This window comes from Melospiza georgiana, chromosome 17, assembly GCF_028018845.1.
Source record: "Melospiza georgiana isolate bMelGeo1 chromosome 17, bMelGeo1.pri, whole genome shotgun sequence".
In the NCBI taxonomy this organism is placed as follows: domain Eukaryota; kingdom Metazoa; phylum Chordata; class Aves; order Passeriformes; family Passerellidae; genus Melospiza; species Melospiza georgiana.
Genome location: NC_080446.1, coordinates 12635880 through 12651069, shown reverse-complemented (window position 1 = coordinate 12651069; position 15190 = coordinate 12635880). Strand labels below are relative to the sequence as shown.

General features: G+C 49.8%; 1 protein-coding gene across 2 annotated transcripts; it reads left to right on the top strand.

The window, feature by feature from the left end:
- Positions 1-330: 330 nt before the first annotated feature.
- On the top strand, positions 331-7518 carry PXMP4 (peroxisomal membrane protein 4). Of its 2 annotated transcripts, XR_009115338.1 has the most exons (5): positions 331-461; positions 810-872; positions 1415-1613; positions 3639-6900; positions 7280-7518. XR_009115338.1 is itself a non-coding variant. In XM_058036381.1 (4 exons), exons 1-4 carry the CDS (start codon positions 331-333, stop codon positions 3900-3902), a joined length of 657 nt encoding a protein of 218 aa, XP_057892364.1. In that variant the 3' UTR covers positions 3903-7518. The 2 variants fall into 2 exon arrangements, 1 of the variants encoding a protein (XP_057892364.1); XM_058036381.1 differs by having other exon boundaries at positions 3639-7518.
- The last annotated feature ends 7672 nt before the right edge of the window (positions 7519-15190 follow it).

Genomic DNA, 15190 nt, shown 5'->3' with positions numbered 1-15190 from the left:
GGCACCGCGACAGCTCGCGCAGACCGGGCAGGGACCGCCCGGTGGCCGCCCCTGCCCCGTTCGGACTCCCGGCGCGGCCGCGGCGGCCACGACCCCCGGCCCATGACCGGGCTGTGCCGGGCCGGGCTCACAGCGGCGCCCGCCGCCCGCACGGAGCGGGTGGGCGGGACGCCTCGCTCGGCGCCCATTGGCTGCAGGATAGGCTGTCCGCATCAGTGCGAGAGTGAGGTGGTGCCGCTTATTGGTCAAAAGCAGTGATTGACAGCAGCGCGGGCCAATGGGAGCGGCGGGCGGGGCGGCGCCCCCGGAAGCGGCGTGCGGCGGGGCGCCATGGCCGGCGGGGCCATGGCGGGTGGGGAGGATTCGCTTCGCGCTCTGCTCCGCGCCGCCAACGCGCTCCTGCAGCAGCGCCGCTACCACGCCGCGCTCGCCGTCATCAAAGGCTTCCGGAACGGCGCCGTGTGAGTGCCGGGCCCGGCCGCGGGGTCCCCATCCCTCCCGGGGTGCTGTGGCGGGGGTGCTGTGAGGGGGAGGCGGTTCCGCTCCCTCAGCCGCTGTTGGGTGGCCTGGGCTGGGTTTGGGGTCCCCTTCGGGCCTGAGGGTTGAGGGTCCCCTCGGGCCTGGCTCGCTGAGGTGCCTGTGCTTTTCTCTCTCCTGCTCTGCTCCTCCCGGCTTGCTGTGCTGCTGGACTGGCTTAAAAGTAATAGATATTTGGCTAAACAACCTTTTTTTTGTCTGTTAGTAGACTAGAAATACAATAATTTCATAGTATAAAACGAACTTTGTGAAATATTTGTCGACCTTTACAGTTATGGAGCCAAAATCCGTGCCCCACACGCCCTGGTGATGACTTTCCTGTTCAAGAGTGGAAGGTACAAACTCTAAATCTGTGTTTTGTGTTGCTGCTTTGAATGTTTTCATAGCAGCTGTTTATTTTCCATGTTTGTAGGTGGTTTAAAAGCAGAAAAATGTGTGAGCCATGGTTGAGCTTGTACTGATATGAAATACACACAAATATATATAATTGAGGGATTTAATCACTCGTGCAATTGTTGATGAGGACAGAGGGAGAATTAACAGATGCCAACAGCAATGTTCTGTGCTGTGTTGAAATATGGGAACCCAGGCTGTAGCAGTGCATATTGTGCCTTTCCCTGAGTGCCTGAGGTTTGCATTTAGCAATAAAAAAGTTTGTATTTAGCAATAAAAAAGTTTTTAAAGGGCTGTTTGAATAGAGGGAAAATGAAACCCAGTCCACAGTCTGGGCAAGGCTGTGCTCTGATGAGGGAATTTCTCCTCATTCCCAAAACATTCCTGGGGGTGCCCAAACCAATGTAGGTGGGGAGTGCAGTGCCCAGGCTGGGTGAGTGCAGGATTTTGCCTTTTCTCTCCTGTAATTGTCTCTTTGCCTCAGTTTCAGGGAGAAGCTGAAGTCCATTGCTCAGGCCACGTACGCCCACTCCCGGAACCTGGCTTATTTTGTGTTCACCTACAAGGGGCTCCTGGCAGCCCAGTCCCGGCTGCAGGGCAAAAAAATCCCATTCCATTCCTTCCTTGCAGCCTGCATTGGGGGCTGGCTGGTGTTTGGTGACAACAATCCCATCAACAGCCAGGTAAAGGCACTTGCTGAAAGTTTCTGTGGCCAGGAAAAACAAGAGGTGTGCCAGGAATTGGGTGAGGGCTCCTGTTTTTGGTGGCTGTGACCAGAGCGTTGCTCTTTTATCATTTTCTCTGCACAAATTGCAGTTTTGACTGCTCTGCACTCAAGTCCCAGGTGTGGCTGTGTGTTTCCATGAGCACTGTGGGTGCTGGAAGCCCAGGTTTGCCTCCAGGGCTGCACTGGGTTTGGAGGAAGGCAGTCAGGTAACCCAGAGCTGTGGGGTTGTCCCAGCTGTCACCTGTGGTCACTGCTGTGTGTTCCTGGTGTGGCCATCACAGGGTTAAACTCCTCACCTGGAGTGTTGTGAGTGTAGGACTTGATCAGATAGAGCTGGACTGAGCTAAACTGGTTAAACTAACAACTAAACTGGTGAAGCTGGTAACTAAACTGACCACCAAACTGGTTAATCAGACAGATACATTGGCCACTGAACTGACTAAACTGACCACTAAACTGGCAACTAAACTGACCACTAGACTGGTTAAACTGGCAACTAAACTGGTTAAAGTGGCAACTAAACTGACCACTAAACTGGTTAAAGTGGCAACTAAACTGACCACTAAACTGGTTAATCTGACAGATAAACTTGCCACTGAACTGGCCAAACTGTCAACTAAACTGGCTAAACAAACAGCTAAACTGACCACTAAACTGGCTTAACTGACCACTAAACTGGCTAAAACTGACCACTAAACGGGCTTAACTGACCACCAAACTGGTTAAACTGACAACTAAACTGGCTAAAATGATAGCTAAACTGGTTAATCTGACAGCTAAACTGACCAAACTGACAACTAAACTGGCTAAACTGATCACTGAACTGGGTAAACTGGCAATTAAACTGGGTAAACTGACAGCTAAATTGACCACTAAACTGGTTAATCTGACAGCTAAACTGACAACTAAACTGGTTAATCTGACAGCTAAACTTACTCCTAAACTGGTTAAATTCACCCCTAAAGTGGTTAAACTCACCACTAAACTGGTTAAACTGATGAAAGCTGCTCAGGGGGTGTTTGATTAAAGCTGGTTGTTAACACACAGTCACCAAGGAGTAAAACACAGAGCTGCAGATTAATCCCAATGTATGCAGTCAGGCCTGGTGTTAGGCTGTGCTCAGACTCTCACCTGCTTGGCAGGACTGTTCTGTCAGCACCATCTGAGGTGGCATGAGCTGGGTAGAGACAGAAGTTGTGCAACTGCCCAGCAGTGCTGCAGGAAATGCAGCCTGTGGTTGGCAAATCAGAGCAGCAGGCCTTGCAGGAGAACAAACAGAGTTTTGGCAGAGTGCTGACAGGGGCAATGTCCCCCTGTTGGCTTTGAAGTGGAGGGGTTGTTCCTGTCCCTCCTGGCTGGATTGTCACTTGTGAAGCCCTGGAGGTGGCTGTGCTCAGTTCTCACCCTGCTCCCTGGGTTTCTCTGTACCAATCACAAACAGGACAGGACTGCTGGAACATGCCTTGAGCTGTTTGATTTTCCAGCATCAGTCTCATTCCATGGTTATGACAATGGGAAGATGCCACCAGCTCACATCCCAGGCAGCAGACAAAGAACTCAATGTTACAACTCACTTTATGAGTTTTTTGACCAGTCACACAAAGCAAAAGCACATTGACAGTAGTTCTATCCAACCACTATAAGCACAGGTACCTTTGGTTAAACAATGCTGCTTATTTCAAATACAATACCTGCTTGTGAGCCTTAAAGCACAATGCACAGAGCTCCATTATTAAGCTTCAAATTTCCTAATATCTCACTAGATAAACTTTTCTGTAGCTTAGGGAGTTATTCTAGATAAGAGTTAATACACACACCATTGTTCTATTTGTCCTTGCTTTTCTACAGTTAAATAATTTTTCTGCTGACCAATCTCATGGCTACTGCTTAGCTCTAATCACAGTTTTACTGTCTCTGAGGCCTTTTGCAGCTTTCCCAACCCCTCTGATTTTGTGGGTGCCCACATTTCTCCTCTCTGCAGATCATCATGTACCTGCTGTCCCGCATCCTGTTCGGGCTGTCCCGGCTGGCTGTGCAGAAGGGCTACATCCCCCAGCCCAGGCAGGATCCCTTCCCTCTGCTGGCTGCCCTGGTGTGGGGGACAGTCCTGTGGCTCTTTGAGTACCACAGGGACACTCTGCAGCCCTCCCTGCAGTCCTCCATGACCTACCTGTACGAGGACAGTGAGGTGTGGCACGACGTGTCTGACTTCCTCATCTACAACAAAAGGACAGACAGCAAGTAGGTGCTGCCCTCCAAACCACCTTGGAATGGGATGGGACCTCCCAGCAGCTGGGGGAAAAGGTTGTTCTGTTGCTTTTGACCTGTGGTTTTTTAAAATTAACATCCATCAAGCAGAGTTGGCTCTTATCTCCAAGCCAGAATGTTCTGATCAGTTTTTTGGCTCCTTTTAGAGCAAGCTCAACCCCCACAGAAATTTGTTGCAAGTCTGGTTTTAAGAGGCCTTATTTTCCCTACAAGTGTGGCATTGGGGTTTGTTCTTGAAAAACTAAATATATTTATAAAATGACAGCCTGACACTAAGTGGAGAGTATGAAACCATGTTCTAGGGCTCATCTGAATGTTTACAAGTGTTTTTTTCTGTGCTGTTGTGCTCACTGTGGTGGGATTGAGGGTGAAGGGAGTGGGGGATCTGCTGAGCTCTGAGAGCAGGGCCATCATTTCTTCATTGCTGTGGATGGCTGAGAATCCTGTTCAAACTATTATAAGGACAGTTCTGTGCTTCTTGAGAGAGTTCCTCTGCAATTTTCCCTCAGGGAGACAATAAAATGTGTGAGAATTGAACTGTTAGGATTGTCTTGTACCAGCCTGGTAAATCAGGCTTGCAAACACTATTTTTGCTTGGTTCCTTTCCTGCACTTGGGCTGAATCTGTGCCCCTATAAAGTGCACTAATGAATACCCTGTAATTATTTTACACTTGTTTGTAAAGCTTTTAAAAGCTGCTTGAACTAAATACCAAAAACAGTTACACAACTTGGGCTCCTCTATGACCAGGGGTCAGATCTCATGCTGGGGATTTTGTGTGTCTAAGGGGGCATTTCCCAAGCACTTTTATTTATTTTATTTTGGTGGAGCATGGCAAGGGTTTCTCTGAGGTCCAGAATCTGCCTTCCACAGCTGTGGAAAGTGCTGGCTGTAACCAGATTTGAATCTGATTTTGTACCTGTAGTTTGTGCAGGCTTAATTAATTAATTTAATTGATTAATGTATTAATTATCTTCCTCTCAAAAACACTCTGCTGAGCCCCAGGATAGGGCAGCACACCCTGGGTTATGGCAGAAGATAGCTGAGAAAGCACAAAAACTGGTTTCATTAATCAATTAATAAATTCAAACTCCTCATAGTGCAAATAACTACACACTTTACTCAGTGATGTGCATTGAAATAATTCCTGCTTTGATGGGGTGATATTTCCAAGGGAATCATGAAATTCCCTGCTCCCTTTTGGCTCAGTTGGGACTGTTTGGTTCACTTTCCCTGTACCCACCTGCTTTTCCCTGACCTGCCCATGGCATTTCATAGTCCTGCTGATGCTCTCTTCATCATCCTTGGAACTTTTTACCCTCCAGGCTCTGGCAATTTCTCCTATGGTACAGCTGAAATAGTACATTTCACTTCAGGGAGCTTCTGATTTTAAAAAAAAAAATCTCAATTTCTTCTGAAGTCATTTTTCCTTGTCCTCCTAACCTCCTTTATTATTGCTGCTCATATTCAGAGTCCTCCTTATTCTTTATTTTTCCCCTTTTCTTTGTCCATGCAAATCCATGATGCCTAAAAACCAAGACACTTCTTGTCATAATAACTTTCTATGATCCCTTCAACTTCTAATTTCATTGCTAACTTCTGATTAACTGCTGTTACAGTTTGGACTGAATAATTGAATTGGAATCCATCAAGCCCCATGGAAGCTGTAAAATTAGGAATTTGTTTCCTTTGGCTAAATATGTTTCTCTGTATATACAGCTGAAATGGTACATTTCACTTCAGGGAGCTTCTGATTTAAAAAAAAAACTTCTCAATTTCCTCTTAAGTCATTTTTCCTTGTCCTCCTGAACTCCTTTATTACTGTTGCACATATTCAGAGTGCTGCTTTGCTTTATTTTTCCCCTTTTATTTTTTTGCTTTTCTTTATTTTCCCCTTTTCTTTGTCCATGCAAACCCATGATGTCCATGGTGCCCAAAAACCAAGATACTTCTTTGTCATAATGATCCCTTCAACTTCTAATTTCATTGCTGATTTCTAATTAACTGCTGTTACAGTCTGGACTGAATAATTGAGTTGAAAGCCATCAGACCCCATGAAAGCTGTAAAATCAGGAATTTGGGTGGTTTCTTTTGGTTAAATATTTTTCTCTGTATAGAGAAACATAAAGGTTCAATACAGAAAAGCTGCTGAAGCTACAGGTGAGGTCTGATTCCTTTATAAAAATCTTTCCACCACTGTTGGGTGTTTGAAGCATCTCAGTTTTTCTGTCAGAAGCCTCAGTATTGTTCCAACTAAGAGCATTGATATTCTGCTAAAATTGCAGAATTCCTGCAAGCTTTGATGGGATTTCAGAAAGCTGACAGCTGTGCCTTGGGAAATGCTCCCTAAAACTATTAAACTCACAAATCCTTGACCATGTGTAATTATTGCAGCCAAAGAAGCTGTGGGCTGGGTGTCTCTGAGAAGGTTTTGATCTGTGAGATTTGTAGCTTGTGGTTCCCTTAGAGGTGGAATAACCTTCCTCTGCTGGGCATTGTGGCTGCTGGTGGAAGGACCAGGGGCCTTTCCTGACCTTTTCATTGCTCTGTGCCCTTTAGAAAATAAAGCTCAGCCAAAAACCAATGTATGCAATCAGTCTGGCAGCAGTACCATGATTTCTTGGTTCAGAACTCCCTTTTTCTCTTGGGAATCTCTCCTTTCTAAGAAAGCCATGGCTGAGCCTGCAGTGGAGCTGCCATCCCAACTCCTGACCTTTCCACATTGCTCTCTGTCTTCTCCAGAAAACAAATCCCAGCCAAAACCCAGTGTCTGCAATCAGCCTGGCAGCAGTACCATGGCTTCTCCTTGGTTCAAAATTCCCTTTTTCTCTTGGGAATCTCTCCTTTCTTAGAAAGCCATGCCTGAGCCTGCAGTGGAGCTGCCATCCCAACTCCTGACCTTTCCACACTGCTCTGTGTCCTCTCCAGAAAACAAATCCCAGCCAAAACCCAGTGTATGCAATCAGCCTGGCAGCAGTACCATGGCTCCTCCTCAGTTCAAAATGCCCTTTTTATTTGGAAATCTCTCCTTTCTAAGGAAGCCATGGCTGAGCCTGCAGTGGAGCTGCCATCCCTGGATCCCAGCTCTGACCTTTTCACACTGCTCTGTGTCCTCTCCAGAAAATAAATCCCACCCAAAAACCAATGTCTGCAATCAGCCTTGCAGCAGTACCATGGCTTCTCCTTGGTTCAAAATGCCCTTTTTTTGGGGGGAATCTCTCCTTTCTAAGGAAGCCATGCCTGAGCCTGCAGTGGAGCTGCCACCCCAACTCCTGACCTTTCCACACTGCTCTGTGTCCTCTCCAGAAAATAAAACCCAGCCAAAAACCAATGTCTGCAATCAGCCTGGCAGCAGTGACCATGACTTCTCCCTGATTCAAAACTCCCTTTTTCTCTTGGGAATCTCTTCCTTTCTTAGAAAGCCATGCCTGAGCCTGCCATGGAGCTGCAGTGGAGCTGCCATCCCTGGATCCCAGCTCTGACCTTTTCACACTGCTCTGTGTCCTCTCCAGAAAATAAAACCCAGCCAAAAACCAGTGTATGCAATCAGTCTGGCAGCAGTGCCATGACTTCTCCTTAGTTCAAAACTCCCTTTTTCTCTTGGGAATCTGCATTGGAGCTGCCATCCCAACTCCTGACCTTTCACACTGCTTTCTGTCCTCTCCAGAAAACAAATCCCAGCCAAAACCCAGTGTCTGCAGTCAGCCTGGCAGCAGTACCATGGCTCCTCCTCAGTTCAAAACTCCCTTTTTCTCTCGGGGCTCTGTAAGGAAGCCCTGGCTGAGCTGCAGGGGGCAGCTGCCATCCCTGCATCCCAGCTCCTCCCTGGATCCCAAACCCTTGGGGCTCTGCTGACCGTTGGTTTCCCTGCTGGGCTGGGCCAGGACGTTAAGCTGCAAGTCAGTGCTTTCCCCAGGGAAGTAATTGGGACAGCTCCTTAATGACATCAGCCCCCCTGGCTGTCCTGGGAGCAGATAGCTGGGGATGAGCCCCTTCTGCTGCCAAGGTGTTGGAACAATGCAGGAGTGTCGTGGGGAAGTGAACTAGAAGTAATTTGTCTGAGTCAGACTTTTGGGATATGTAAGTGACACTCCCTGCCCTCCCCCAGGGCATTGTTTGGGGAATGGAGTGCCCTGTTTGGGTTCCTTTTTTTATTAGCATTAAACGCAAAAGAAATAAAGAGACAGTTGGGAAGGCACCTGCAGTATGGCCAGTGCTTAAGGATCACAAAGAAGGGTCATTTTCTCCCCTCAGCCCTGACTGGTTTTGAATTTTAAGATGAGCATGGGGATGTTTGTCTACAACAACTTTATTTTCCCCCTTGTTATTTATTCCTTGACACCTGACTGATGCCGAGTGTCTCTAAAGAGGAGCAGAGTCTCTGTCTTTGCTCAGTTTGTCACTCTGGATAAAATTGAAGGGTTTAAAATGATGCTTCTCCCTCAGATTTTAAGCCTCTCTTAGAGGCAGTTTTAAAGGTTAATGAATCAAACTGATCAAAAGTTTTCAGCAATCCTGAGCTTTTCAAGCAGACTGACTATCCTGGGCTATTAATCATTTATTTTATGAAGGAACAAAGCAGGCTCAGGGTTATTTACTGCTGCTGCCTGCTGCCCTGGCATACCCACTGTGCTTCCCTTCCCTTTGGAGGACAGCTTGTGTGCTGGGCTGCAGAACCCTTTCCGGGACAATTGCATTATTTAACAAAGGTGAAAATGAGACAGCTGCCTGACATTTGGGTTAGGGAAGCTTTTCTGGGCTGTGTTTGATGCTGGCAGTGAAGGAGAGGGTGTTTGAACCTGTGTTTGGCCATTCAGTGCTGCAGAGGAGGTTTGAGGATGCTGGGGGTGTGACCCCGTGTCTGTGATGGGACAGAACCCAGAGAACTGCCCTGCTCAGGGCATTCATCAGAGAATTATGGGATGGTTCAGGTTAGATGGGACCTTAAAAACCATCCCAGCCCCTGCCATGGCAAGGACACCTTTCACCATCCCAGGCTGCTCCCAGCCCTGTCCAGCCTGGCCTTGGGCACTGCCAGGGATCCAGGGGCAGCCCCAGCTGCTCTGGGCGCCTGTGCCAGGGTGGGGAGGGTGCAGAGCACCTTTGATATGGGTGCTGTGAGACTTTGCTGCCCTGCTAGGATGGGTCAAGCTCTGCTTTACACCCAGCTGGGTGTGTGTGGAAGGGCAGAGATGATCCCTGGCTGCTGACAGAGCCCCCCTGTGCAGAGTGAGCTCTGCTGGGACCTGCCTTGGCTGCCTGCATGGTGCTGCTGGAGCCACCAAACCCTGTGCAGATCCCTCAGCAGGAGAAGCTGCTGGGGAGCTCCAGCTCATTTTCCCTGCATCAGCACAAAGGTGACCTTTGGTTAATACCCCAAGCTGTGTGCTGCTCCCTGTTTGCCAGGCTGTGTTTGTCTCCCTGGCCCATGGCAGCCTGGAGCTGAGTGTGTTTTCTGATGCTGCTTTTGAAACCCAGCAGATAAGGGAGGAGGGGAAATGAGGCATCATGTCTGTCTGCCACTGTTAATATTTTTGGGGTGTTAATCTTGAGTTTTCAACCTGTGTGTTCCTACCAGATTGCTGGAGGAGGTAACTTTTCTCTTTATTTAGAAGAATTTTCATTCTTCTCTTTATTTAGAAGAATTTTCATGTCTCCCTCCTCACTCTGCTGGTGAGGAGGGAGAAAAACAAACTAAAAGCTCTATAATACAGGTATTATTACCTCTGCTTTTGAGATGTATTTTATATTCATAATTACTGTGTAATCCAGGCCTTGATTTTCTGACAGCATAGAATAAAATAAAGAACATAAACTCAGGTAACTTATGTGACATTGATCAGATGCTTGTAGAAATATCTTGGATTTGGGTTTAAAACAATAAAAAGAGAGGGCAGGGGGTTGTTGATGTGGCTCTGTCCACTATGAATCACCTTCTTGAGGCCATTATTTCTGTATAATCACTCTTTGAATATTACAGTACTGTGCTTTGTCTACAAATAAAATTCCTAATTTTTTGTCCTTTTTTACTGTCATTATTTTTAAATTAAAATCTTTGAAACAGTGCTTGATTATTGTATGTCTGCAGTCCTGGATGTAGAAAAGCCATGCACAAGGTGCAGTTTGGGCATGGTTTGGGCTCTGGTGTTACCAGCTTGGAAACAACAGCTGGGGCTGCTTTGACCCCAGCATCAGATTTAATTCCTGCAGGGGTAAGGATGCCAGCTGCAGAAACAAATTGGGATGGCTGACACCCCTTTTTGGTTTTTAAAATGTGACAAATAAAGAAAATAAGGATGTCTAGGGATGGTTTTGCTGCCTCTTCCAAGCTAAAAGGAAATGTGCTGTAGAGGTGACTGCTGTGGTGGTGGGATGAAGCAGTTGCTGAGTGTAAGATCAAACCTTCAGCTTTGTGGCTAAAATGCTGGAGTGTCCAGCCTGGGCCATGAGAAGCCAAATTAAAACCCCCACACTGATGCCAGTGCTACCCTCAAGTGGTTTTTTCCTCCTTACAGAGTGTCTCACACTGTCTGAGCCCAGGTGAAGCTCTGGGTGACCTGTAGGTTTTATTCTGACAAAAGCAAAAGCGTTCCAACACTTTTGGGTTCTCAGTGACCGTGTGGTGGGAAGTGAACCTGGACTGGCTGCAGACACTAAAGAATCACAGAATCACAGAAATTCTAGGTTGGAAAAGACCTTTAAGATCATCGAGTCCAACCCATGTTCTAACACCTCAACTAGATCATGGCACCAAGTGCCACATCCAGTCTTTTTTTAAACTCTTCGAGGGATGGTGACTCCACCACCTCCCTGGGTAGATGATTCCAGTATTTGACCACTCTTAAGAGAGGCAGAAACCAGAGCCTGGCATATTCCCAAATCACTCCTGGATAAAAGCCCCAGGCTCCCAGAAACATTTCAGCCTCTCTGTTCTTCCATGGGTGAAGAACACTTCCTTTGAGTGAAGGAATTGAAGAGCCCTGTGGAATGGAGTGGCTCTCAGTGTTTGTGGTGTTTTGGCTCAGAGGATTATTGGAAAAGGCTCCCAATATTCCCAGTTAGATTGTGCCTGGGCCAGTCTGACCCTCGCTGCTGGGCCAAAGGCAGCAACTGCGGTGTGTCACCCCAGAGATACCTTGGCTTGCTGGTGGTTGCAGCTGGGCACTGAACAAGTCCAGGCTTGTTAGGAACCCCGTTTACCTCAGGAGGAATGGCTTCAGGCGGTGGTGAAGAGAAAAAGGAAGGATTCTGCTGGAGGGTTTAATGTCCAGAGGTTTATTCCATGGTTACAGAGGTCTGAACGTGAGCAACTGCTCCAACAGAACCCGGCCGCATGGTCTGATCACCTTTTTAAGCTCAGGGACAGGGGGAGGGGAGGTACAGGTGAGCCACCAACCAGGTGAGAGGGGCAGGGTCTCAGGGGAAGATGACACCCAGACAGGCCAATGACCCCTGGGCATAGGGGCACCCTTTGAACTTGACCAACCACACGACGCCTTGCTGGAATGTTCAGCCTGATTGACAGGACTCACTCAGCATGGGGGCAAGGGGGAAGGGAGAGAGGCATAGGCACACCTGGGGGAATGACCTGGAAGGCCAAGATGGGACATTGCAGCACACCACAACAGAGGATGAGACAAGGCTGCCCTGGCTGGGTGTGGAGCAGAGAAGGAGGGGAACAGGCTCTGTGCCCATGGCTTCCCTGAGAGACACTGATGATGTGAGCTTTAAAAGCAGGTGCCACCACAGGAGAGGAGGAGGTGGCACTGCTCAGTCTGGTGTGCCCAGCATCCAAAAGAGGAGCTGGCCTGGTGTCCTGTGGGAAGAACTGTGTCATCTCCTGTAAAGATGCAAGGGAACAGGCACTGCCTGGCTTTGGGGACTGGGATCTGAGAGGAGACACCTAAGCCCGGGCTGCTCTCTTCTGCCACAAGGCAGCTTTAGACATTGTTTATGCTTCCAGAAAATTGCTTTGGTTTGCACAGAACAACAGTGATAGCTCTGGTGGCAGAGCTGGGGACTGCTGGGTCAGGGCAGCACAACTGGGGGGCTCTGGGCTTTCCCCAGCTGCAGATTGTGCCACACTGCCAAGTCACCATCTTGTGAACAAACCTGGGGACAGGGGCATTGGCAGGAGACCCCAGGGAAGTCCTGCTGTCCTTCCATGAGCCAGCTCAGCACACTCTGTCAGAACCCAGGACATTCCTCTGACTGCCCTGGAGGACTCAAGACCCTGGCTGGGGGCTCAGAGACCTTGGCATGAGGTCAAACACACCTGTGCCTTTGATTTTAGCCCATGGAAACAATTACCAACTGTGCGTGAAGATGTACAAACCACAAGAGTTTGAGTAGAATGATATTGAATTTGTCACAGGGTGAAAAAGTAGAATTTTGGCGATTTGGAATGAGGGTTCAAGAGGCAAGATGGAGGAATCTGGGCATATCCTGTCCTTCTCCTTCTTCTTCTTCTTCTTGTCCTCCATCTTCTGCTGTGATGGTGGCACTTCTGGATTGGTTTAGAGTAGAGACAGACTGTCTAACATGGGTGATAGATACTGGAAAATTATTGTCAATAAAGTACACCCAGTTTTTAGTATAAAAAGCCAACACCACCCCAAGGGCAGGGACTGTGCCACAACCCAACCTGCTGGACAGATCTCAGCAGGTCAGAGAAAGAATGGAATAGATAAGAAAAAATAAACAACCTTGAAAAGCAGAACTGACAAATCTCAACAACTTCTTCAGTTGCGGGGCTGGGAAAAAAGAGACTTTCTGACACCTTGGGGTCATCTTAACCACAGAAACAAGAACACTTCATGTGGGAGCTGCTGGGGGCAGGAGTGGCTGTGATGGCAGGGACAGTAACTGTGGGTTTCCATCCTGCCAGCTCTCCTCCCCCTGCTCCCGCTGCCAGGGGATTTTCCAGCACAGGTACCAGCTGTGCTCCAGCTGCTGCCTTTTCCCAGCACACACCCCTTGCTCTGAGCCCATCCCACGGTGCCAAACCCACCCAAACTCCTGCAGGCCGAGTCCTGCTGGGGCACAGAGTGTCAGAGCAGGCTCCCGATGCTCTCCAGCCGAGCAGGGCTGTGCAGACAGGGCTTTATCTGGGAGCAGCACCTGCCGCACAGCTAATCTTGGGAGCACGTCTGCACTCCTTAGCGGGGCTGCAGTTGTGCCGAGACGCAATTCATCTGCTTCCCCTCATCCACATGCAAGGAAAGGCCCTGCCCGCCCTTCTCCCAGCAGCGTTCGCCTTTCATTTGTCTGCACAGCCGGCCCTTTTGGCGCTCCGCAGAGGGGGCAGAGCCGGCTCCCCCCGAGCAGCCCCTGCATGAATCAGGGGGGTGAAGGCAGCCTTTGTGAGGCGGGCGGGAGCAGCTGGTGCGGCAGCTGTGTCCCAAACCCTGCCTCATCCCGGGAAACGCCGGCCTGGGGCTCCCCAGGGATGGACGGGGAGAGCTCCGCCAGCCCTGCGCTCCCGCCCGCCTGCTGGGGATGCCTCTTCCCCCTTGCCCAGATGGAAGAAGCATTAACTGTGTGCAAACATCTGGTCTAACTGTTGCTCGTGCTTCCTAGTAATGATGATATTGCACTGGAAAGGCTCTGGAGAGTGAGGCCTGGAATATTAGAAGGGCCAAGTGTTAATTAAGTGTATTAATTTCCTTTAAGCGAGGCAGCGTTTCTATTTGCTCTGTGCTGGTGAAGAAATGAGGCACAGCGAGTTGATTTGATTGGTCACGGACATGCACCATGGTCCTGCTGTATTTAAGGATGGAGGGATCCAGGGAAATCACAGCCCTGCTCAGTGCTGGCCATCCCCATGGGAATTGCAACCACTGCCAAAATATCCAGCATAAAATCCTTTAAAGCCAGAAACCTGTTAGGCCAGCACAGGGGCACTGCATGTCAGGATCTGCTCTGCAGCAGAGGAGTTAACTCATCCCTGCAAATGCCTCCTGCATCCCACGCACTGCTGGGAAAAAAAAAAAAAAACAGCCCTTCTTCTTTCTCCTGCACAGCCCTTCTCCTGAAAAACAGCCCTTCCTTCTCCTGCACAGCCCTTCCTTCTCCTGCATCCCAGGCAGGTCAGGCTTGGCAGCAGGGCTGGGGCAGGAGCCAGCGCTGGCTCCCAGCCCTGCCTGGCAGCAGCAGCAGGCTGGGGGCCACTGTGTTCCACCAAAAACCCCCAGGGACACGTGGGGCAGCTCCTGTGGGGCACAGAGGGCTGAAACCCTGGGCTTGGCTCAGTGGGGGTTTGGGTGCTTGAATTAGACCCTGCTCCACACTTTCCTCAAGAGCTTCCCCACATCAGGGCACTGCAAAAGGCCTATTCTTGAAATGGTTGGGTTTTTTTTTTTTTTTTTTTTTTTTTTTTTTTTTTTTTTAATTATTATTAGCAGGATGTACTTTTTTCCTTTTTCATTTTGCTTCCTCATGCAGCAGAGGTTATCAGTGCCCTGCAGGCAGCAGATAGTGGCGCTGGGAGCCGCCTGTCCCGTGTCTGTGGGTGGACTCTCATCTCTCTCAGCATATGGGGCCACTCCCGGCTCTGCGTGCCGTCCCTGTGTCCCTGCCTGTCCCCTGCCACACAGTGCCACGGGCGGAGATAGCGCCAGGCACGGTCAAGTGCAGGTTGTGCTGCCGGCAGAGCTTTTCCTGTGCCCTCTCAGGGGTTATCAGGCAGTGCTGAAGGAGCTGTTGGGTGTTCGGAAACACAGAACGCCGAGCGGATGGAGCAGATTGCAGCATCCCGGGGTTTCTGTGCCTGCTGGATCCCTAAAGCAGCGTGAGCCTGAAACCTCCAGATTTGCTCCACAGCCTCACCCGTGATCTCGGGGCTGCTTTGAGCAAGGGCAGCCCTGAGCTGAGCCCTGCGTCGCTCCAGCACTTTTGGACAAAAATCCTGCAGAGACCTGGCCCTGCAGGACAGGAGAGCCCCTGCCCCAGCACGGCTGAGCAACACTGGTGTCCCAAAGCAGGGCAGGCTGGGCTGGGCTGGGGGAACACACAGGGACAGCCTGGGACACCCTGCAGAGCCCAAAGCCACCCCCTTCCCCAGCGGTGACACCCGTGGCGGGGCGCAGCCCGCAGGGCAGGCAGCGAGCTGAACTTTGCTCGTGGGTGCGTGGCCCGTCCTGCCGGGCACCGGGGCGGGGAGCGGCCGCACCGGAGCCCGCCAGCCCGGCGGGGCTGAGCCAGGGCCGGGACCGAGCCTGGAACTCCCTACGGGGGAAAACCGGGAGCTGGGGCCGGGTCGGAGCGA